The sequence below is a fragment of the Labrus mixtus genome, chromosome 17 (genome assembly GCF_963584025.1).
Source record: "Labrus mixtus chromosome 17, fLabMix1.1, whole genome shotgun sequence".
NCBI classification, from domain to species: Eukaryota; Metazoa; Chordata; class Actinopteri; order Labriformes; family Labridae; genus Labrus; species Labrus mixtus.
The window spans coordinates 21,994,463-22,019,233 of record NC_083628.1 but is presented as its reverse complement, the minus strand read 5'-3'; the positions used below and the strand labels follow the sequence as shown (position 1 = coordinate 22,019,233).

The 24,771-nt window shown below is 41.1% G+C and overlaps 2 protein-coding genes across 3 annotated transcripts in view; both read right to left on the bottom strand.

The window, feature by feature from the left end:
* The window catches only part of tprn (taperin), a 33,441-nt gene extending 17,230 nt beyond the window's left edge, over positions 1-16,211 (bottom strand). Inside the window, exon 1 of the mRNA XM_061061454.1 lies at positions 13,868-16,211. Coding sequence (XP_060917437.1) covers positions 13,868-16,000 — 2,133 coding nt within the window. The 5' untranslated portion in view covers positions 16,001-16,211. The remainder of the gene's footprint in view (positions 1-13,867) is intronic.
* A 1,291-nt stretch (positions 16,212-17,502) lies between these two features.
* Positions 17,503-20,569, bottom strand: tmem203 (transmembrane protein 203). 2 transcript variants are annotated; one of them, XM_061061455.1, is made up of 2 exons: positions 20,436-20,569; positions 17,503-19,785 (listed from the first exon to the last, which is right to left on the bottom strand). In XM_061061455.1, the coding sequence occupies exon 2, from the start codon at positions 19,560-19,562 to the stop codon at positions 19,146-19,148; it is 417 nt and encodes a 138-aa protein (XP_060917438.1). In that variant the 5' UTR covers positions 19,563-19,785; positions 20,436-20,569; the 3' UTR covers positions 17,503-19,145. The 2 variants fall into 2 exon arrangements, with proteins under 2 accessions (XP_060917438.1, XP_060917439.1); XM_061061456.1 differs by having other exon boundaries at positions 20,417-20,535.
* Positions 20,570-24,771: the final 4,202 nt, after the last annotated feature.

Below are 24,771 nucleotides of genomic sequence, written 5' to 3'. Positions count from 1 at the left end.
ATCTGTTTTTGTTTTTATCGTCCTTCATTTCAGACATCACATAAAAAAACTGTTTAAAAAAAAGGGCTGTTTAAATCACAACAGTGATTTAGTCGTAAAGTGGGGCTTTATTTTTTTACGTATTTGGAGGAGTCGATGACTAAATGGTACTAAAAGTTTTGGAATGAATTAGATAGCTTCAGCTAACAGGTGCCAGTTTTCAAACCAATGTGGACCTGTTGGTGGCACAAAAAATATCATTTTTAGTGAAAATCTTTGAGCAGGGGCATTTACCCATCAATAATTTGTTTGGGCCAATCAGAGTTGATTGATTTTTTGTCTCCTGCTGTGTTTTGATAAGTACTTTTATGATTAAAAAAATCTAAATACAATCTGTTCATTACTCTTTTTTTAGAGTCGTGTCAATGTTTGTCAAACATTTTGTAATAAATAAATGTTTTCCGAAAATCAATATGGATTAAATGACTGTATAATAATATATCCCCAACATGCAGCAACCTCCAGTGTTGAAAAATCCATTGAATAGGAAGTGCATCTTTGTTTTTAATACCTCATCTGTTTGATTATATTTAGGAATAAAAGGTATGCATAAGTTAGCATTTAATTAGGGGCGTGGCTTCCATTGACTGACAGTTGGACGCATTGTTGTTTTTTACCCCGGAGGCTTCAGGCCCGCTTCAGCTCCACCCGTTTGCCTGTTTCTAGATTGATCAAAATGAAGGTAGAGTCAGCATTTTCAAAATGGCGACCAACATCGTCAGCATCAAAATGCTTCGGAAACCAATGGGTGACCTCATGTTTTGAACAGTCTATACCCAAGACAGGTTTAGCCTAGCTTAGCATAAACACTGCAAGCATAGAGTGATAGAGGGATTTTAGAAGTTGTATTTCAGCTATGGAGATATAAAACACTGCAACTATGTGAACTGTTTCAACGTTGCCATAAGGACGCTCAATAACAGAGTCATGTGGAGATTATATTTTATTGTCATCTTTGAGTTAAGAGTTATTTAAAATATTGGAGTCCAGAAAAAGAAGTAGTTTCCAAAGAAAGACCATTAAATAGTTTTAAGATATTAGGCTGCCAACAAATAATCAGCAGAAAAAACAATCTGAGCTGGCTGTGCTTTTCATACACCGGGAGTGTCGCAGCCCAAAAGCTACTCCTGGTGTTTTGAACTACAGATTGCCTTGAAGCGTTGCACTTAAAGTTCACCGTATTTCAACACCAACCTTCAACACGGCTGCTGACCTTTCCAAGTGACATCACAGCTGAAAACGAGACGTAGCCAGGAGTGACACATTCAAGAATAGGAGGTATGAGAGGCAAAGTCATGGTGAGTGTTTCAGAGCTCCCTGACCTCTATAACACAATATTTAAACACACCGCACCATGCACCAAAGGGTGTCTGACTCGAATGTTGATGCTCTACAGAAACATGGAGAATAGAGCAAATTGCTTTTCCATGTTGAATCAGCTTGAACTGTTGATATTTTTTTTGCTTTTTCTAAACTGAAATACTGACCCGGGGGAGAAAGGGCTCTGTTAAATTTGAGGGGGGAAATTACTACTTGCACCATTAAGTCCCAAAACACAATTATAAGTAACTTAAGGCCTACATTAGACACCTTTAAAATAATGTGTAATGATTGGGATTCTCCTACAATGGGGTTACAGATGACACTAAGAACGTGCTTTTACTGTGAAATCAATTGTGCAGAACTATCAACAACACGAGCACAATTCAGTAGAAAATTTAAAAAAACCTCTTTTACCGTACATGTGAGGAAACAAGTCATTCTTGTTTGTAACGGAGCCCAGATCTTAAGTTAAAAGATCATTAACTGTTGGTGCAACATTGAGAACATTCTTGTTAGCACATTCACCATCATTATGATTAATTTACTGAAATTAACAGAAACCTGCTGCCAAGGACACACACCTTGGCAGCAAACCTTCAATGAGCTTACTACAAAATAAAGTGTTGGTTGCAGGGATCCCAGCTCCAACCCAAATATCACAGCTGTAGGCTATCGATGACCCAGAATTCAGTAAAAGGGCAGTGCAGTGCGGGAGCGATAATCACTGTTACACCTACTGAACACTCCTCTGGCTGTTATCCATGCAGTGCATTCAGGTCAGAAATGTAACTGCTGTAGTGTAGGTGTTGTGAGATTTCTGGTCATATTTTTCATCCTGATATCTGCTGGTAAAAACAGCACTACTGATGAAATATTACAGAAAATCCCCTTCTAACTTAGCCTGCTAATAAAACAGATTCACTCAGTTATGGTCACTGCCACGCTTCTTTAAACGAACAATTAAGCAGAACTTTATTGTTATATTTCTTTTTTTAGAATTTCACTCAAAGCTTCACTGCCTAAGAAAATAGTTGCTGGATCTCCTGACTCATATGTGTGGGTGTGTGCATGTGCGCATGTATTAGAGCAGGGGTTCTCAACTGGTGGTTTGGGACCCAAAAGTGGGTCGCCGATCCATTTTCAGAGGGTTGCAAATGAGTGACTGACAAAAAAAGTGTGAAATAGTCAAATTTAATTACCGCTAAGTTTGATTTGGTTCGTTGTAACAAATAAAATGTTCTCAAGCATCCTCTCTATCTGGGAAAGAGGAGATTTATCATCATAAAATATGAGCATACATCAGACCAGGCTTTTACTTGGAAACGCTTTAAGTGCTACAACCATCAATATTTAGATATCTTACCACTGACGGTAGAAACTCACATGAGTAGGTGGTTGTTGCACAAAATGTGAAAGTCCTTGTTTACACCGCCATGTCTCCAGAGTGTGAGTCACTGCTGTAATAGTTTACTCTTTGTAGCCGTGTGCGAGTAAACTGTTTGTGTTTAAGTCTCCCCGTTCTATCAGGGTTGGATTATCTGACAGACAAGGAATCAATGTTGAAGGAGAAACATTTAAAAAGTTGTTTGTATCAACAGAACCCTGAATAGATCTGCATCAGACCTCAGAGCCATTTTAAATTATACACTGTCCCAACTGAGAGCTGATAAGAACAGGCTGGTTTAGACTAATAAAGCTGAACACATATGAAAGGTGATACCAGCAGGGTGGAAACCACTGTCATTGTGGGAGCTTTTAGTGCATATGATACATCTATAGATGGAGGGGCGTGTCTCAGAAGTCACAATCAGGACAAAGGGCAGGAATTGATGCAGCACACCGGATTAGGATTAAGACTTTTTTCTCTCTGGACCATTAATGCTTGATCCCAACCTCTTCATATAAAATATGTTTGGCTTTTTTTCCCTTTAATTTCACAACTTTTGGACAATGAAACCATGGTTTAGTGATTACCATCCTTTTATTATTCATCTAAGGGCTCTGTCCTGCATTTTCAGGGGTCAATAAATGGAATTTATTAGGCACTAAACTCAAAATGGATCATCAATGGCTCCCTTTGGCAGCTCCAGGTTTAAAAGTCCATAGGGTGACTCACATCTTCAGTCGGCAGTGAAAGGTTAAACAGTCAATGGGATTTTGGGCGGTGATAAGGCCATTGTTTCAGTGAACTTTGGGACAGAGTTGTATCAATGACTGACACAGTTTCGAGGCAGCTCAAGGGTTAGATGTTTATCTTGTTTTAATATTGATAGACAGTTGGTAATAGAACAACAGTCTTATTAGCCATGCATTTGCAGCAGCAATAGTTGCATTTTTCTCTAAAAATATTCGGATAAGAAAAATGCAGCTAATTAAAAATGCAGCTATTTAAAAATGCAGCTATTTAAAAATGCAGCTCTTTAAATTTAAATGTGTGAGGTATATCTAATTGACATGAGCTAAGAAACGAGACGACTATGTATAAATAAAATATAGCACTTGCTAAATAAGAACCCTTAATACAACTTTTCATAATCTATATATGTGGGGAAATACCAGCATGTTGTATTATTTTTAGCTATCAAGCTAACGCTATGAATACTCCAATCAGTCTGGTTTTGTCAAGAATTAGAAGATTGTTAGCTGACTACACATTAAAACCAATGTATCTCATGGTTTTCTTCCTGTTGGATACAAAAGATACTACTGTAGCTTTAGAGTTTTAGGGAATACCTTTTTGACACGTTTAAGCTACCAGCTTCCCATGTTTTGAGTGTTTGTGCTCAGCTAGCATGAATCAATCTCACCACTGTAAGTAAAAGTTTAGCAGAAAAATGTTAACAGTCTTTTCATTGAAATCCTTTTCAGAAAGCATTTATTATAACACACTTATGTAATAATGTTGAAATGCTAGCACTGGCATGTCAACAGATAGCTAACAAATAAAAATATATCTGAGGAGATTTACTGTATAAACTGTGTTAAGCAGAGAGCACAATTTTCCCTGCACACTGTTTTTTCTATTTCACAATTCTTTACTAACGATATATATAAATATTACGTTTTTAGCCATGCTAGCAGCTGAGCCTTGTAAAGTCAGAACACCACTGGAACCTGTCGTGAGTCAAAGGACAGCGTCTCAAAGCTTTGGGCAAAGCTGCAGACTGTGTGAAGACAACACACAACTCATATATCTATAAAATCCAGTATTTGTCTGCGTCTACTACATATTATACACAAACACATGGTACAGAAATATGTGAATGCATGAAAACAGTTTCAACCCTGTACTGAAATAAATGACCTTGGTTTGTACTGTGCCTCATGAAAACAAACCAGTCCTCCCTTAAACATCACAGCACTAAGCTGTGTGGGTCTCCACCCACTCAAACACTGATTTAGCTCTGCTGATTACAGAACGTGCTCATCGGGAAACCCATTCAAACATCTTTATTGGACAATATCTTGTTTCATGTGGTACAAAATGCCCCTCATTACAACCACCTATTACAAAATCTACAACATCCAGCACTGATGGAACAAGGTGTGTATGTGTGCAAGACAGAAAGAAGAGTGTGTGTCCTCATCCTGGAATTCTAATGACAGGATAGAATGGCCACAGCTCGTGTTGCCCCGGCGACAGGCGCCATGGATATGTGACAGAAGGAAACGGGAGAGCAGAGGTAGAGACGGGCAGTCAGAGAGAGACGAACATGGCAGTAAAAATAGACAGCTTTTGATCAGGTAAACAGGAAAAACTAAATATGGAGGCCCTGAATGTTTCACACGACAACAGAGGGAAACCTTCAGGTGCACACAGCCTCCATAGAGAGAGCATTTGAATTAAATTTACATCGTGCACAGAAAGCAGCATATACAGCCCCTGATTTCTGACACTGTTTTGCATTTATACTGAGAGAAAATAGACCTTTTTCTCCAGTCATGAATGCAGCTTGGTGGCTTTTTTCTACACATTTCATTTTCCAAATATCAATTCAGCCAAACGAATAGAAGCAGGAAAGAAGCAGGTAGTGGGGGTGGGGGGGCGACGACACTATACCGAAATAAAACAGTGGCTTCTAACTGTTTTTTTCACTCGCCCACTCTGTTTCTTTTTATAAACTTTCAAAAAGCCCCGTCTGCTAACGTCCTCTGCTTTTAGTCTCTTCATCTTCTTACTCATGCACTTTCAACGCACACACACACACACAGACACTGAATTAAACATGACTATGATAGTGGGGCTTTGCTGCATGAATTCTAATTACACCGACTTTGTAGGGTTGCACATGTGCCCGGGGGCTGAGTAGGAAACCTGCGACTGTGTGTTCCTATATGTGGGTGTTTAATGCACGCCTGTGTGTTTGTGAGAAACCGTGCGTTTGTTCAATTGCTGCAGCCACAGCACCCTCAGAAGAAATGACAAGCTTGTTTAGAGGAAACCATATTTGCACCATGAGTGATATCAAGAAGACAAGCCACAGTATGACCTCTCTCTCTCAGGTGACAGTCAGTTACAGGACGGATTTGTGACTCAAGGACGCCATCATCTAACATCCATTACTGCAAAATGTATCTTTATCAATTCACCAGACAACAAACTGATTCTTTAACATGCAATAAAAGCTTTCATACAGTTAAAAGAACGAGCTCAGAGAGATGCAGGAAGAGGATAATGAAGTAAGAGAACAAAGTGGTGTAAAACAGCATACACTGCTTTCTGTAATAAAGTCATCAGAGTTTCTTTTTTCACTCTCCATAACAGTTAAATAATAATACAAGAATGGCAGAATGAATACAAGAAACACTTCATCTCATAGTCTCACATCAAAGTCCTGTATAAATGAAGTTAATCCTGTTGAAATGTGACAACGTTAGCACTGTTTAGCCCCAGCAGAGATAAAACTAATTGGTTGCAAGATCTTGGAAGACTTTATTTATAAGGAGATACGTCAGGAACAAAGTTATTTTTTCCTGATTTGTCCATCTAACAAAATGCCATTTTAGTGTTGTTCGGGAAATCGGCTAAGGGGTGAAAAAACTCTAGGTTAAAACTCATACAGCAAACATGCTGAAAGGTTTTATAAAGGGTCATTTCCTGTATCTAATGCAGATACAGGAAATGACTTTACGCACTCCTTTCTGAACTGTGATCTCTAACGTCATCAAACCACGGACTAAATAGATAACTATTCTTTCTCTTTCTCTTTTGCTTGAGAACCACACGTCCCTCGGATGACAGACTAATTGATATTTTATTTTACCAATGGGTCAAACTACTGATAGTTCATAATATTTGTAAGTGATTCCTGTAAAAGACAAACCAGTAACTCACAGCTCAGCCAGGGAGCATTTTAGCATATTTTGGCATATACATGTTGTTTATTGGACAAAAATACAGCTGATTGTTTGAGTCTGCTGCTTTTGAAAACGTTGTGTATTGGTCTATTAAAAGCAATCTGCTTTCAGAAAATAGCTTAAAGATACATTGTGCATGATATGCTTAGCACCAAATACAAGACAAACCAAGTTAGCATTAGCTTACTTACATTGTGGAGCATTTAGCAGGTTAAAAACCACAAATTGACCTCTGGAGTGGAGAGACCAAAACAAAACACACTTTCAAGATCCAACTAGACTTTGACATTTCAACATGTCTCTTAGACTCAGCTTCAAAACAAATCCCTCTTAGAAAAAACACTCAGGATAGTGAGCAGCTAGCTGTTTTTTTTAAAAAGAAAAACTTTTTTTGTAAAAGCAAAGGGGGGTGGGGCGGTAAAGTGTTCGGGAAGTGTAAGGGAGGAGAGATGGGGAATGTCTGCCTGGTGGTAAATAATTAAACACAATGGACTTTCACACCTGTAGCACAGGCGCACAATGTAAATGTAGGAGTGTGCCCTTTCAGTGGCCTTCCTGTGTTACACAGAGCTTTTTAACCATTTCAGTTTGGGTATTTTTAACATGCTGTATGCTGTATGCATGACATTTAATCACTTTCTTACATGAAGGATGACCCAACGCTGCAAAAACATTGATATGGATTGTGCAGAGGGGGAGAAAACCAAACTATCATAAGTGGAGCATGGGTGATTAATAGGCCTGCCGATAATATCGGCCGATATTAGCTTAATACATTGACTCTTATCGGCTAATTTTATTGCAGATATGCGCCCATATTACTAGATTTATTCAACAGCATTTCATTTTAGTTTCATTGTATTAAACTAGCAGTTCTCTGTCACCAGCAGAGTGTGCTTTATGGATTACAACAAGCATGATCATCCTCCACAGTGTCAAGCGGTGATGCACGTACATGCACAGTTACATTACAGATGAGTGACCATCATGTATTCAATATGCTGTTTATCTCTTCCAAAAGTGTTTGATCCGCATGTGAGGGATCAGTGCAATAAATGTGTATATCTATCTCTACGGATGGAACATAGATCTAAGAAAGGTACTGGCCGATATATGCATATCGGATTTTTTTTCTCTCCCCAATATCGCTATCGGTACCAAAAATCTTAAATCGTAAAGCCCAAATATTAAGGCACAGATTCAAGAATTAAGCTTCATGCAGTGCTTTTATTGTTGTTTAATCAAATAGGGTTATTAATGAAGAAAAGGCTTAATATTGACTTTTCTGTTGCAACAATAGACAGCACCAATGTGTACTTTCAGAGTGTGATTAAGCGTTGTGAGTGTTATTTGTCGATATTTCAGAAGGTGTAATATTTTATTGAATCATAGCTTTAGGTCCTGAGTTTCAGAAAACATGAAGTCACTTAAATTGACTCCTCAGTCATTGGCCTTTGAGACGCTCATCCTGCATCATCAGTTCTACGTGGAGAAAACAAGCAGCAATCTCAAATGATGAAAAATGAATCCAATCCAGCAGTGCAAAAAAAGCATTTCCTCAAGTGTCCACTTGAAGCTGGCTGCAAAAAGCTATTTTATCCATCTAATGCCCATTTTTACAGCAGAAAAACCATGCACCATGGTGCACCATTCAACTAAAAGACGTGGGCAGAATGCTTAACAAGACTTGATGGAAACAGCTGGGTAAACATGTCTGTGCCTTTCCTTTATGGAGAACATGAGGTGAGATCTTAACCATCAGTTTAAATGGTTTTCAAGAGCAGTATGCCGGCTAATGCTAATATTTACCGCTATTACTTGGCACCACAATCTGCAGCTCAGTCCCCTTGTAGACTTCTCTGTCAGTCCCTCTTTTGGTTCTGCTAAGAATTAATTTTCAAATAATGGATATAAAACATGAAATCATCAAGCAGACTGTATCGTCAGACACCTCACATACCTATAAATGTGTGGCTAACCATCTGTACGAAATGAAGCCTCAGACCTGTTTTTTTCCTTATGTTTGTTGGAAGGGGTAAGCATGAGCTGAAAAGTTGTTGTCTGGACCCAGTTCTACAATTCTTTTTGTAAAAGCATCATTAGATCAATTGGTTTGATTATGCTAATTTCAGGTCAATATGAACTTAACTGATTATTAGAGTCCTAGATCCAAAATAACCCTGACAGAATGTTACTGATGAACATTTCATCATGTTCATGATGATACAGATTTGAAATCTGAGCAGCTCCTCTGTAGTTTACAGAAATGACTAGAAGATGTGAGCACACAAAGCTTCTACCTCTCTCTTCCTTTTGCTGGCAAACACATGGGTCCGTTTCCCTTTTCCCATTATAACCCATCACAGAGACCAGCAGAGACCTCAAAAACAAACCACTCTGCCTCCTTCGGTGTCTTGTTGCCAGCTGTGTCCCTCCTCCACAAAGAGTGGCGTTGTCCATCGGGAGGAAACAAATGTAGCCGTCAATTCTGCCTGGGCTAAGTCAAGACAGCCCCGTCCAATCAAACTGCAAGTGAAAACTGTGTCAATCCTGGTCTGTGTATTTCACTTGAAAGACCAAGTCGATTTTATGCAAATGAAAGAGTGATGCGGTACAAGAAGCTGCACTTGACCTACATAGCTCTTCCACAATTCCTTCCCCAATACAGAGGAGGAGATCACAGGAAGCTGGAAGCAAGGGGACAGGCCTTATTAACCATCACCGCACAAGAATAAAGCAGTGCACTGTGGGTAGAGGGGGGGGGGGGGGGGGGGGGGGGGGGGGGACACAAAGCAGAGTGGTGCTTGTGGAGCGATAAGGGCACAGGAGATTGTTCTGGATGAGGTCCACAATTTAGCTTTCATGCAGGTTTGAAAATCAGAACATGCAGCAAGAAAAGCGAAGAAAGAATGACATGTTTTTGGAACATTTAAAGGAAGAGTTAATGATGTGTTTCGGTGAAGTTCTCAAGTCCTGACGTACATATGGAACATTCTTTTCCGGCCAAGTTCCTCATAAAATGGTTTGGGTTTGTAGGGGGAAAATAAAGTGCTCAAAAAACCCGATCCCACACCAGAATGCTGAGCCGAGGCCGTTCTCGCAGGCTGCTCTCGCATAGAAGCGGCACTGAACAAAAAATTCCACACAAATTATACAGGCCAGGCCGAGCCCCGATGCTTTTGTAATTGCCTACACAGCCCTGCCCAGAAGAGAAAAGAGGAAGAAAAAAATGTGTGCCTTGATGATGACCAAGAACAGCAGACACACAACAAAAGGGAGAAAGTGTTTGGTTTACAAGGACAAAAGACAGGATGTGTTCATGTCTCATGGCCACGGTCACTGGTAGTCTGCATGCACATGAGCACAATAAGAACGCATTCATCACAACTAGGTTTCATGGGTCAGGCTGACTCACAAAAGCCAGCAGCCCAAAGATCTCTCATTATATCGCCATGTTCTGCAGGCAAGCATCACTCAGAACCCCAGAGCTTTGTCAAAGTCCTCAAGTTGATACCAAAACTCTGACACTCATTTGAAAGGAAATATGGAGAAAAATCTGCTCAAGACATCAACACACCTCCATTTAAAGTAGTGGTGCACCAGAAAATAAAGGGCTTCTGGGTATAGTGAGTCTGAGGCTCATTTTTCTATTATCAGTAATATCTCATACTCACTCTAGGATCACATGTATTCAAGCCTGCAAACATATTTACCACAACCACATGCTGTCTTCACAAAATGCAGGAAATAAAAAGGTTATTACCCTGCAAACGTTTTCTTTACATGTAATAACAAAATGAAGGATACTTTTGTCTTTTTTACATAATTACATGATTTCACATGCATGCAGAAAAAAACCTTATCTTAAAAACATGTATCTAGTATGAAGCTTCTACTTTAACTTTACCTCTTTCCCTACTTTAACAGCTGGTAATAATTTTATAATGAACAGAGAAACTGTGAAACTTTGAAAAATAGCTCAGAGATTAAGTTCAAGACCAAATGAGTATTACATTTTTTTACAAATCAGGAGCTCAAACCCATTTCTGTCAATCCCTTCCAGCAATTTCATATTGCTCGAATTGTCTTTTTATAGTAGCAGTTCTGAACGTGAAGGTACATTAGGTTATAGTAAAAGGAAACTGAACAATAAAAATGATCCCATGTTATCTTTGTATGCTAAGTGAAGCTTATACATAAAAAGTAATGGAGTTTCTGTAATGCCATCATCAACTCATATCATTGTGAAAGTAGCTGAGCTGTGATGGACACATGTTCCCTCTTGCATAGAAAACATGTTGTAATGAAAAATACACTGGAAAATGAGTCAGTACTGCCATGTTGTGATAGATTCAGTGTTTATGAAGAATAGTTTTTTGTATTAAATGTAGAGCATTTGGTATTGAGAAGGACATCTACTGTTTAACTGTGTGATATAAAACATCAGTTCATGTGTTAGGAATTGAAAATGTTTTATAGGTATAGGAAAATATCTGTCTGCAGTTTTAAAAAGCTTACTGTGCCAACTCCATCAATGACAGATATTGTTTATCTCAATGTCGAACAATACTTCTCGGATTCCTTATTATGAACATTTTAAACAAAATTATTTTTCATTCAAGATTTTTTTTTTGTCTCTATTTTGTCCAAATACAAGAAGGTTACCTGAATAAAAGTGATGTAACGATACCTCGCAAAATGATTAAAAATCTATATGAATAAGGGACAATTCTAATCAATAAGAAAAAACTGAATTACTTAATTAAATATATCAATACTTTTTCATTTCAAAAAACTATACAACCTCAAAATGAATGTGGTAAACTGTAATAAAATTGTATAACAGTCTTAAACTGGCAAAAGTGAGCAAGCAGCCATGGAGCACTGTAGTACAACACCAAGCCGTGCAAAGAACAAATGTCAAATAGCTGCAAGCTGACAGTCTGGGGATCAGTCGGTCACTCTTTCCACTTGACAGAATCACGAGTCGCATGAGTTTCTTGCCCTGATTGTAAAAGGCTGGTTGGATTTAGTTGGAGAGCAGATGATTACAGCAGACCAGGTCAAGGAAAATGGACTACAGGCCAAAGTCTAAGAGGCTGAGCAACAGTCTACATTGAAGCGCTGCCAAAGCTCTCTGCATTAGAGGCGATGTGGGTCTTTGAAGAGCACCAAGGGAAGTGACGTGATGTAATTTAACGCAACCTAAAAGTTTAAAGAAGGATAGGCCTGACTAACAATTAGGATGAGGGGTGACATTTGATGAAGGTGAGGTTACAGGCCTTACACAACAAGCATCTGAACCACCTCCAGGATGCTATACATGTAGTACTTCAAACTACTAAGATATGGAAAGGAGATTTTTACTTTGAAAAATCTCATCCAGTGTGAATCTATGCTGCTGAAAATGTAAACAACTCAATTTTAGTTTGTAGGTCATATAGAGGCACCAGTATTCAATAAAGGCTGTTTTCTAACTAGCTGTAACTCCTCACATGAGCTTTAATAGTTAAAAAAAAAAAAAAAAAAACATGTGCCATGGGCTGCGATGTTATGCTGTCAAGAGAGACATAAACAGTGCCATGCTGAAAATAATGTGTGACACTCCAGAGCAGAATCTGAAAGCAGCCTGCAGCATCCAGCAAATTAATTAGAAAAAACATTCTCTGATATTAAATTAATCCCCAACACAGATGAAAAAAAAAAACACGAAGCAATTTGCATCAAGACCTTGGCCAATAAAAAACAAGACATCTGATTATGGTTGTAAGATAATGATGCCCTAAGAACAAACGTACAATGTTCCTATTTAATCTCAGAACCAGCGTTAGAGGGTTGCCATGAAACCAGATGTTTTAAATGTTATGATTTTGTTAATAACAATGTTTATACCTTTTCTGATACCATGAGTCCTTGTCACCCAATAATGGGTAACGTCTTGTTTTTAATTACCAAAAAAAAAGGAAGGCAGACCTCTCAATAGTGTCTTAAATATGTGGGAAATGTTTCCATACAAACTAACCTATTTGTGCTCTCTCTCTTTTGCTGGTGGCAGCTTTTGGTTCAATATGACTGAAGATCTGAAGTTATTCTGAAGCTTCAATAGAGATTGTATTGTTTTGAAATGTGGTATCAAGAGTATGTAAGTATCAAACACTTTGACAACCTTAGTTAGAACAGATGAATGTTCAAAGTAATTAATATGTTCCTGAGACTTAAGGACAGGTTAGAGCTGGCCCCGAATCCCCAAGCCAAATCCTGAGCATTGAATACAGCCTTGATGAGATTGTTCAGTCAATAGGCTTGGAGGGCCACCTAACCCAATAATGTGCTCTGCGACAAATAACATGCCTTTGTGGGACGGCAATCCACAGGCGAAAAGCCCTGCGTGTGGTTCCAAGTGGCTGTGTAAACACATGCTTTTAATCCATCCGTCAGGCCTGAGAGCAGGTCAAGTGATGGGATGCTTAGTGTAGCAGACACATTCACTCACAAACACTGCACAGGGAAATAACTGGGAGGATTATCCATAAGTGGAAATGCCAGCCTGAATACCTGAAAAGCTCAGGTGACTGGATTGCACCAGGTTGAAAAAGGGAACAATAAAAGCAGCAGATGCACAAAATAAAAAGAAAACACTAACAAAGCCTTTCCTGTGTGTGCTAAATTTAGATCAGAGGAAACGATCCCCCTGGGAAGATTTGGCACATGTTATGCATAAGATTTTAAGCACAAAATAATATCCCTACTTAGTGTGCGCTCCAGTGTCTGTTTGTGTTTTCAAAAAGGGCTGCAAAACAGCCGCAGAAAATGGATTATTTCAGTGCTGCTGAATCTGTTTTTTGTGTTTTTTGATTTCATGACTATCATTTAGTCTCCCAAATGTCATAACATCTTTAAAAGAGACATCCAGAAATCCCAGGGATGATATTTCATTGCTTGTTTTGTCCTTGATAAAGTCTAGTGTTCATATTTGACAAGCTAAAACCAGCTGGTTTGAGGGCATCTTGCTTGATAAATGACTAAAATTTGAGATATGGTTTGAGTAATCAATCAGCTTATCTTTTCAGCACCATGCTGGAGGCTAAATTTTAAAATCTGTCAAAAAAAAAAATGCAACTCATTTAGAGTTTGATTTTGCTCTCACCTTCTTCCCTGTGGAGCCGGTCTTGGAGAGGCAGGACTTCTCGAGGGAAAGGTACCCACCGACCACCTCAATGTCCTCCACAGCAGGGTAGCGTTTTTTCAGCAGGGACCCCAGCTGAGAGTAGGGGGCTTGTGGAGGCGTGGACCCCGGTGGACCCTCAGTGGAGGCTTCCTGCTGGGGCTCAGGGGAGCTTGGCTGAGCCTCGGGCTCCGGCCTACGTTTAGGTACCACAGTGAAGGTGTTGCCCTTTTTCCTGTGCACCAAGGGGCTGGGGACGGGGACTCGCTGCGGGGGCTCCACATCAATGTCATCTATGTTTGTTACTGGCAGCTGATCCACAGGAAGCTGTTCGGGAACCACGAGGGACGGGGAAGCAGGAGAGTCTGAGGGAGCTGGGGAGAAGGAGGGAGACAATGGGGGTGAAGACGGAGCTGGTGGAGAGGAGGGAACTGGGCTTAGAGCAGGAGGTGGAGACAATGGTTCTGTGGCTGGAGGAAGCACAGAACTTGTGGCAACAGTGGGAGATGGTTCTGGCTTGGGTGGCCTCACCAGCCTCTCCACCTCTTTCTCCTCATTCCTCTTTGAGGGGGTCAAGGTGGGCATGGGGGCATGGGAGTTTGGCACTCCTGGCGTGGGCATCACCGTCCCTCTGTGGGAGGGGGAGGACCTGACAGGGCTCGTCGGTGTTGGGCTGGGGCGCCGCTTGGGGACCACTTGGAAGGAGTTTCTGGACTGCAGACGCAGGTTTGCGAGGGCCCGTGCCTGCAGGTCCCCATCGGGAATTTTGGAGAGGTCTGGCTTTGGTGATGGACGGATCTCAAAGTCAGGCGGGGAGCGTGACACCTTAGAGAGGGGGCTTGAGGGGGACGCGGCACGAGCGAGCAGGGTCTCCGGAGAGCATGGCACCTTGGGTTTGGGTGGCACGTCTGCGCCCTCACAGTCTCTCTCCCGGGTGGGCTTTGTCTGCCCCCTGTCTGGTTCATCTCTCGAGGTGACAGCTGTTCCACGACCTCCGCTCTCCTCAAACCGCTGTCTGAATGAAGACACAGACTGGGGGGGCGCAGCAGAGCGCTTAGGGCTGCCCGGGTCGGAGACAGCAGTCTGTGGCTTCGGTTTGGAAGACCAGGAACCCTGGAAGACAGGTGACGATGGCTGGCTGCTGCCCGAGCTGCTGACCAATGGGCCGGGCCTGGGCTTTGGCACCAGATCTGGCTGTTGCTTGGACCAGAGTCTTGGCCTGCTGCTGGAACCACAATCCAGGTCGAGCAGGTTCTCTGTGCTGTGGGACTTCTTCTGCAGTTTCCCGTAGTTGCTGTCGAACTTCTGCAGCATCCGGCTCACCCTGCCTTGGCCCGGACCCGTCTCGTATGATGAGACCTCATGATCAGGGCGCCCCAGGGTGCTCAGGTTCTCCTCGCTCTTGCTTAACGTGGTGTCATAAATAACCACTTCCTTGGCTCTTATCTCAGTAACAGCACTCCCTCTCCGGTCCAGGAGGTCGTTCAAAGAGCTATAACTACTGACACCGTTTTGCTGCCATTGAGACCCACTTTTTAACCCTCCAGCTTCCGGAAAGTAATCCGGGTCTGACTCAATGATGATGATATTCTCTGCGCGGATAGTCCGTATGCCGGGTACGCTGCCGTACAGCTCCAGGATGTGCTGCACCGGACGAGCGGCGCTGTCTCGGTCCTGCCGCCTCCTCCGCTCCTTCTCCAGCTTGATGAATGGGTTCTCCTCCAGGGGGCCCAGGCTTTCCTGCAGCACTAGACTCTCTTGTCTCTCGTCCTCCCTCGAAAACGTCCTCTCCGGGGCCGCTGGACGAGGAGGCTCTTTGTTGTTCGAGTAATGTTGGCTGGCCGTGGTGATGGTGTAGTTCCGCCCGGACCCGCCGCTTGCTCCGCTGTCACTCTTGGGTACGCCGCCGCTGCTCCCGTTAACGTTTCCCGCACAGTCGCCGTTGACTCGCTGCGGTCCCGCACCGCCGGGGCTCGTCTCAGCGGAACCGGCTCCCCCAGACCCCCCGCCCTTAGCTTTCCTCCTCTCCAGGATCTCTCGCTTCCAGGCCGGCATCCTCGGGCTCTCTTGCCCGGCCTCTTGGCGTAGGACGCGAACCTCTCCTCCGCCAGACATTTCCGAGGGTTGTTTAGAAGGGATGAAGAGGAGAGAGGCAGACCCCCGAGGCGGTGTGCCGCTGGTCCGGTGCGGCTATAAAAACCTGTATCCGGATCTGACAGTACCTGCAGCAACGGCTACCGCACGGTCACAAACATCCCTACCGTCTCTTTTTTTCTCTCTCTCCTCTCCCTCTGCTACCTCACTGTCTGGCTCCTTCTCTCCACACAGTCCCTGAACGCGGCCCCGCCCCTCCGCAGCAGATCGGGCCGATTCGGTAGTTCCGTCTGCTACCTGATTGGTCGTTATGGTGTACAGACACGCCCCCTCTTTCTCTGTAGACCGCCGCTCATTTATTCAAACCACGCCCATTTCTATTGTTGACTGGGCAGGGAAGGCCTGTCAGTCAAAGTGTTGCGTTCAGGTTCAACCCACCCCTTCCTTTTTTATACGACATAACCATATTCGTCCATTCATCGTTTACAGATTGATTTATAGATTTGTAGATAATGTATTTTGCACACATACAGAGTCATAAAACTTATAAAGACATTTTTTGGGGTCGTTTAAAATACTTAACATGGTTTCTCCAAATAGCTTATTTTGTCTGCTCGTTTTCCTTTCACAAGATGTGTCTCTTAACCACTGATGCTGTGAATGAATCCTGCAGCCCTGAGTTGTTTTTGTTTAGAGTTTGTCGTGTGATAATTAGGACATAGCTCGTACCGGATGAAGGCTGTCGACTGTTTATTCAGCGTTTGCCGGTGATGCCACCTGCCGATAATCCGGCTGCGGTAAACACATGAGCTGAGAAGTATCCTACAGCAAATGAATCAGCACTAAGAGGGCTATTGTTTAGTACTGAAGGAGATTGCTGTATCTCATCAAACATTTATCAGTGAACCATCCTTAAGGAAACAAAGGGCGAAGAGCACAGCGAGCAAAACAAAACGCAATAAAATAGGGGACACAACGTAGGCTGCCTTTTTCCCTTTACATTTGAGTTGATAGAAACTACAGAACTTGAACAGGAAAGGTCACTTCTTTGGTCATATCTGTGAATCTGAGTGGTAACTTAAATAAGAGTTTTCATTTTTGGATAATGTTGATATGTAGGCTACTTGAGGCCAACATTTTGATATTTTTAAAGTTTTCACTTTTTTAATGTGTAACATAACATGATTAAAGCATCAAATCACACTGATTTAAGTTTGAATATCTAAACATGCATCGATACATGGCTGTCTGACTGAAACCTAATAACAGTTACTTTCATGCATCTCACCAAAGTCTGTAAACTGACATCACCCACATTGCTGAATATATTGTGAAGCACAAGCAGGAAATATTAATGAATTATGGATAATGATGTGTAACATTTACATATGAGAAAACGGTGCAAAACCACAAATGTATGGTCTTTCACAGTTTGTATGCTATACCCATACAAAAGGCCAGTAGCGCCTCCTTGTGGCCAGACACCAAAGCCCACCCTTTACATATTGACCAGACAATATTGATTAAATGTTGATGGTTTATTTACATGTATATACAGATAACATGACACATATGGTGCCTTGACAAGAACATAAATAAGATTTGGTGAATTTCTTAAAAACAAATCAACATGTACATATTACACAGAATTTCACATGGGGGAATTATCTTCAAATGAGGTTTTAAATACATGCAGTACATACACAAGGTAGATTCCAACACAGGTCATATACATTACATATGATACAAATAAACAACAATATTCAAGGAAAACATTTGCACACAATTGACTGCTTGTTTATATCACATTTAGCTCCTCAACACAGGGGTGAGACTTAAAAGGTTACAACAAGTTTTAGAAGCAGCCTCATTGGTGGAAATGACAAACCAGGCAACCAGGGGGAATGTATAAGCAGCATTCCCCAAACAGGCAAGACAGTGACACAAGATAATAAACCTAACTTAGCTTTGCTGGCAAGTAGTATCTTCTATGAAAAAAACAACAAAACTGTGGAAACTTCTTCAATTCTCTGAACAATCACTGTTGCCCAAAAAAGGTGCAACTGGCAGTACAGCCTTAAGGTTTCGCCAGCTTTTGTGTGTTTTGTGTGCATACAAACATAACTCTGGTATAAGTTTTTCTTATGGCTCATTGTCTTCCATTGATTGCACTAACTAAACACACACCATGTCCCACATACACATTTACTGCTCTAATTATTTGCATTCCTAAAAGTATCAAAACCAACAGCTGTAATCCATCCTGATGAAAAAAAGAACTGGAACAACAGCAGAGTAATTAGTACCATTTTGCAGTGACAATTAACTTCAAGTAAGTCTTCAGAATTCACTAAAAAGTTCAATGTAGCAGCAGGTACCTGAGAGCACGTTAACACTATATGGCCAAAGGAAATACTCACCGAATCATTCGCCTTCCAATACAATCCTGGTTAAAATAATCCTTTAAGCCCTTCCACTTTTCTTTTTCCTAGATTTTGGCTGCAGGGATTTGCTCCAATTCAGCCACTAGACATGCAACACTGACACTGGGTAATGAAGCCTGGCACAGAGTCTCTGTTACAGTTGATTCCAAAAGTATTGGATGGGATTACATCCAGGACTCTGCGCAGGCTCGTTTAATTTCTGGGACACTAATTTTAGAAAACTATATTCTTATAAGCATGGCTTTGCCAAGGGAATCCTCTGAACCTTTTCCAAATAGTATGAAGCGAACTATTGTTTAAATTCCACTGCATTCTGTAGCAGAAAGACCAACTACGGGGTCAGGACTGCTGAAAAAGGCCCCATCAGAGTACATTAATGACCATACGTTGGTCCAAAAACTACTCATTTAAGAATGTAGCGACATACAGAGGAGATTGTCTACTGCTTTTAAAAAATACTGCGTTATTACTGTTGTAAGCGGCAAAACTTCTGGTTATTATGAAGCTCTTAGGAACACAACATTTATAAACTTGGCTTCTGGTGAGACATGAAATGTGTTCCAAAATTTGCACAATGCTGTTAGTAAAAAAAGCTGGCAATGAGCCAAAGAAAAAAAAAGGTAGACCATTGTTATGTTTTACATCTCTAATGACCGATGAAGATTGCTCTCTTCTACTGCATTGTAGGTGAAGTGAAAGCAGAAACCAATATCTGCCTCGCCTCAGTTGACGCGACATGCTCGTATCATCAGCAGCTGCAGCAGGATGAACAGGGGTGAAACGATGAGGCCAAACCACAGGTCTCTTGCTTGTTCCTGCTCCGCCAGTTTTTGGCACAGCAGAACCTCACACACCAGCTTCAAGCTGAGCACGGTCAGCACCCAGAGGAGCCGTAGCACTGCCAGACGCTTCTCATTCTCCTGGTAGAGACGGATGGACACAATGGCTGTGAAGTAGGTGCTGAGGCCGTCGGCAGCAAATAGTGGAACGAACACCAGCCACCAGCTCACTGAGGGGGTTAACATGTCAGCTCGCAGAGCAACCAGCATACTGAAAACCAGCAAAGCCAGCAGGTGCAGGAACAGTTCAAATGTGGCAAAGCCCAGCCACTGGACCAGTTCCCTCAGGGAGAACAGCATGACTGAGGTCAGTAGGGTCTTTAACCAAGGACGGACGCACTGAGGACAACCTCCAGAGAAAGGGTGGAGGTGAAGAGTTGCCAATTATGTCCAGGCAGGACTGTTGAAGTACTGCAGAGCTAACCCACTTCACTCTTGCTACATCTTCAAATCTGCTCAGGTGGATAATTTGGGGAGAGACTGCAGGGAGTCATTCCAGTCAGAGTGTCTTTGGAAACCCTTCCTGGTGTATGAGAAAGCAAAAATATTAAGTTAGAAAATATTATGGTGAAAGCTACACGTATCAGAGTCAATGTAAACACACACACACACACACACACACACACACACACACACACACACACACACACACACACACACACACACACACACACACACACACACACACACACACACACACACACACACACACACACACACACACACACACACACACACACACACACACACACACACACACACACACACACACACACACACACACACACACACACACACACACACACACACACACACACACACACACACACACACACAGACTGAAAGTAGACAGGGCCCACACACATCTAACTACATTAAGAACAAGCAGGCAGTGACTCAAACAATCAGCTACCGACGTCTCATTACAGTGGCAGTTCATTATTTATCTTGATAAGCTTCATTTAAGTGTCTTTTGATACTAATAGATGACACATAATGAATTATTAAAGATTCAGGTCCAGTCGAACAAATTACAACCAACATTCAGACATGTACTGACAATGTAAGCTAACAACAGACAGCCAGAGATTAAATAACCAATCATATTTACAACGTAACACAAGAGTAAGATTATATAAATGTATTTAACACACCTCACACACATTACTTTACCTTAATGAGTTGTGGTCATCTTCCCCTTCATCTAATGAGGAGCGAAACTAAGGAGCCGTTAGCATCGTAGCTTCGGGTTCTTCTTCTTCGTCTCTTTCCGTTTAATGGCGGCTGGCGCTCAGCTTTCAGGTGCTTTAGCGCCACCTACCGTGTTGGAGTGTGGTCCAGAGCGTACACCCTTAATGACAAAACCACAACAACAAACAAACACTCAAATATGTTAATTAACCTAGTTTCTATTAAATAGCGAATTAACATCAAGTATAAACTAGCTCCTCCTCTCCAAACTTCCTGATTTTAGTTTCTCTTTCTTTCATTGTACAGTGTTCCCCTTTGTTATTGTTTTGTATTATATCTTTGCTTTAATACAGTGTATAACTTCTGTACAGTTTATTTTAAATCACTTAGCTGTTACTACAACTTATTTATTTTTACTTTTTTTTGTACTTTTCTACTCTTTTTTTCTTATAATGTTATTCTATTTTATATATAATTTTAACTTTTTTTGTAGAAGCTGACTCAGGGAGAAACGCACAATAATTCCAATGTACCTGTACTGTCCTGTACCTGTGCAAATGGCAATAAACATCTATTCTTTCTCTGTATTATTTCCGGCATTGTATGATAACAGGCCTATACTGAACTGATTCATCATCTACCTCAACCCCTTTACGATAAAACATAATTAAATAAAGATTCACCAGCAGCTACGTTTCTTAAAACATGTAGGCTACAATAAATTGTAACTGTTTTTCTTATCTCTCTAAAAAAAAGGACTTGGTGATAGTCAGTCGAGACAACAGTTTATTTTCCTTTAAACAATTTTAATACAAAGCTTTTACAAAACAAAAAAAATCATCATACTGCAACAATTTGCATTTGTAGTTCGGTACAACTTTCTTTCTACAAACAAAGACCTTATATTTAAAGAGCCCAAATGATGCCCTTTTTGGGGTTCGTATATTTAATCTATGTAAAATATTTGGGATGTTTGGGACACATGAGAGGTAATTTGATGTCAATAAAATCAAAAATACTGAGGGCGTCTGAATTTCAGACAGTAGCAAGCCTGTTGAGTCCCACAGGGACACACGTACAGGTGGCTGTGAGAGCTGGAGCATCACGTACATGCAGCGCCAACAATCAATTACATCAGTACCACCAAATTTATTGAAAATTCCAACCTTGAAAATTGCCTATTTAAAGCGATAATCCCTTGATAATGGTATTAAGGCATTTTTTAAGAGCTGTGAAAGTTGTGAGAGGATGATCAAAAATGAGAAATCTATTGAGATTATAACCTTGAAAAGTGCTTATTTAAGGCACTATGTCATTTATAATGATGATTTGCAGAGTTATTTTTATTTTGTATTCATTGGTGTGAAATGTTAAGGGCTGTCACCTTCTATAATAGCGATGGATTGAGATGTCTATGTTGAAAAACAAAGAAGTTATTGAATATTGAAATGAGCTGTATTGCACTTTTACAACGGTCCCTAACTCCGCCTATAGTCACCGGCGTGTTGGACAGACATTCAGTTCTTTGCGCTCCCAGCTGCATCGTCATTTTTGGTTATTTGAAGTTTATCAAAACTGTGAAACGTCTGTCTTAATCTGCTCTCCAACATATATCCCCAAACTGTGAGAAATTGAGGCTTTGACTCGGAGCTATTGAAACAGGCGAATGTCAAATATGAAACTATCTTGACCCTGGTTATTCACTGTTCCTAAATTAAGTGAAAGTCTATATTCTTATTTTGGGATATTTTGGGGATACATTTGAATATTAGATTATGTTCGATTATGTTCGGGCTAGTTGAAATCATTTGGACCACACCTTGTAGTCTTGTTTTATGTTATCTTGTTGTTTTAAAGACATTTATTTGATTTGCACTAAACTCTCTTAGCATCTGGTCTGTGAGAAACATCATTAGATTCAGACCGGTTTGGACCACGGAACGTGACGTCACGAATGTACGGACAAAGGCGTTCTGCACATGCGCAGCTGATCAGTGCCATCAATGACGTCATTCTAGACGTCACAGATTTGTCGAACCGAGGTTATGAATAGAGGCTGTTCAGACCATAAAGTAACTCTGGGACCTTGAGTTCCAGGGGTCAGGGCCTGCTCTGGGGAGTTTGCATGTTCTTGCCTTGCAGGCGTGGGTTAATCCGGGTTCTCCGGCTTCCTCCCACAATATCAAAACATGCTCGTTAGATAGGACGGCTAGTTGTTTGGTTGGTCGGATTCGTCGGTCCGTCCGACACAAACATATAGCCTATACGCAGCCGCGCGCGCACACACGTACACGCGCACACACACACACACTCGCGCGCACACACAAACATACAAACAAACAAACAAACAAACAAACAAACATAGTCTATACATACATGTAGGCTAAATTGATATTAACAGAGATAGATAGATTCATTTTGGAGCCATATTGGGCTTTACTTGTTCATTTATCTCTGTTCCAAGGATCCAGGTGTTTGGAGCCAGGTGTGTCAATGCATAGATAACAGACAGACAGACAGACAGGACTGAATAACACACAGGAAGTGGCTTTTCATAATTACCTTTCTCTCTGACAAAAGATAAGATATGGAAAGGTATTCTGGTGTTTTGTCTGTTTATATATCACCTCTTAAGAGCACCTACCTACCTACTTACCTATGGGCTACCTATTTATCTACCTCCCCTTCTTCCTACCTATACTTACCTTCCTCTCTCCTTACCTTCCTCCCTACCTGCCTCGTCTCTGAGGCTCTCTTTGGAAGAGAGTCTTTCAGGGATGACGTTGGATCATTACACCTGTTTTGAAGCTGCAGATTCTTAAGAAATATACAGGAACAATTCTAAAACCCACTTTTCCTGTGTTGAAATAAGGCCCAGGTTAAAAACTGTGGAGTTACCCTTTTCTTTACTACAACCCCTATTACAGCTATTCACTGTTCCTAAATTAAGTGAAAGTCTATATTCTTATTTTGGGATATTTTGGGGATACATTTGAATATTAGATTATGTTGGGGGTATTTTGATTATTATTGTTTACATTCATGAGTTATTTCCATTCGTTTATTTTGCTACTTGGGGCATAAGGGTGGAGTCTGTACATGGGTGTGTCTATATAGCCAGGTAGCCAGGTGAGACTCAGGCAGGCACCTAATGGGTTAATGTTTTTTTTTAGCAGGAAGCCAGGACACAATGGCAGGATGACAGGGCAAGAGAGACAGCAGTGTTTTTTGTTGTTTGTTGTCTGCTTGATAAAATAAACCACCCTAAAACCTTCAATCATCATCTGGACACTTATTCATACATTCTGCGTAAGATTTGCCCTCTAGGTGCCTCAGTGGCTTTATTATGAGTTTGTGTTAAGTTTATAATTTGTTTGGAATTTTTGTTATTTATAGACTATAGATATCTCCACTACGCCCCCTTTGTTAATAAAGTTTATCTATTTTAACAAACTGATTGTCTTGGAAATGTTCACATCTAGTATTGTGTTTGTTACAATTCCATTTCTTACCTGGATTTAAACTGAGATTTATTTTTATGTGTAAAAACTTAACAGGTGCTGAACCCTCAAATCAGAGGTCAACTTTCCCTGAAAAACATTTCTGAATTGATTGACACCAAAATATTTACAAGACATCTCCAGACAGACCACCACAAAAGAAACAGACAGATTTTGTATTTCTCTAAACTGAACCCATTTCTACAGAAGCCCTTAGCGGACATGTGTCAATACATTTGATATAATTCTGTTTTCCCATAATTACCAGTAACTTTCAGTTGCCCACAGGAGAGAGAGAGTCAGGAGCACTATTAGTCAATGTGCACCTCTATGATGTCTACACCTCCCGGGGAGACTGATGAGAGCCAGTTTACCACCACCCATCCTCTCCACCTTACAGAGGTACAGTGGACAGAGTCCAGGCCAGCTGTATTATAGTGTGGTTCAGGAACGGCAACACAACAGAACGTAAGACCCTACAACACACCATGAGAGCTAATGAGAGGATCATAGGGGTCTGTCTCCCCTCCATCCAGGACATGTTCCAGTTTCACACTGTACCCAGAGCCTCTTTCATTGTGAAGGACCTTTTCCACCCTTACACATACTGTGTCCCCCTCTTATCAGGCAGGAGGTTAGACATGTATTAATTATCTACTTATTTATTCATTTACTTATTCAGTTGTCTAATTTTTCACACTGTGAAATATTTCAGTGACAATGCATATTATTTACATCACCCATTGTATTCATGCTCAACAATAGCCTATATGTTTCACAGCTAGTTGACATCATTTGGACCACACCTTGTAGTCTTG

Bases quoted from the DNA above. Each gene is read 5' to 3' on its own strand.
- tmem203 (XM_061061455.1), bottom strand. From the start codon at position 19,562: ATGCTGTTCTCCCTGAGGGAACTGGTCCAGTGGCTGGGCTTTGCCACA.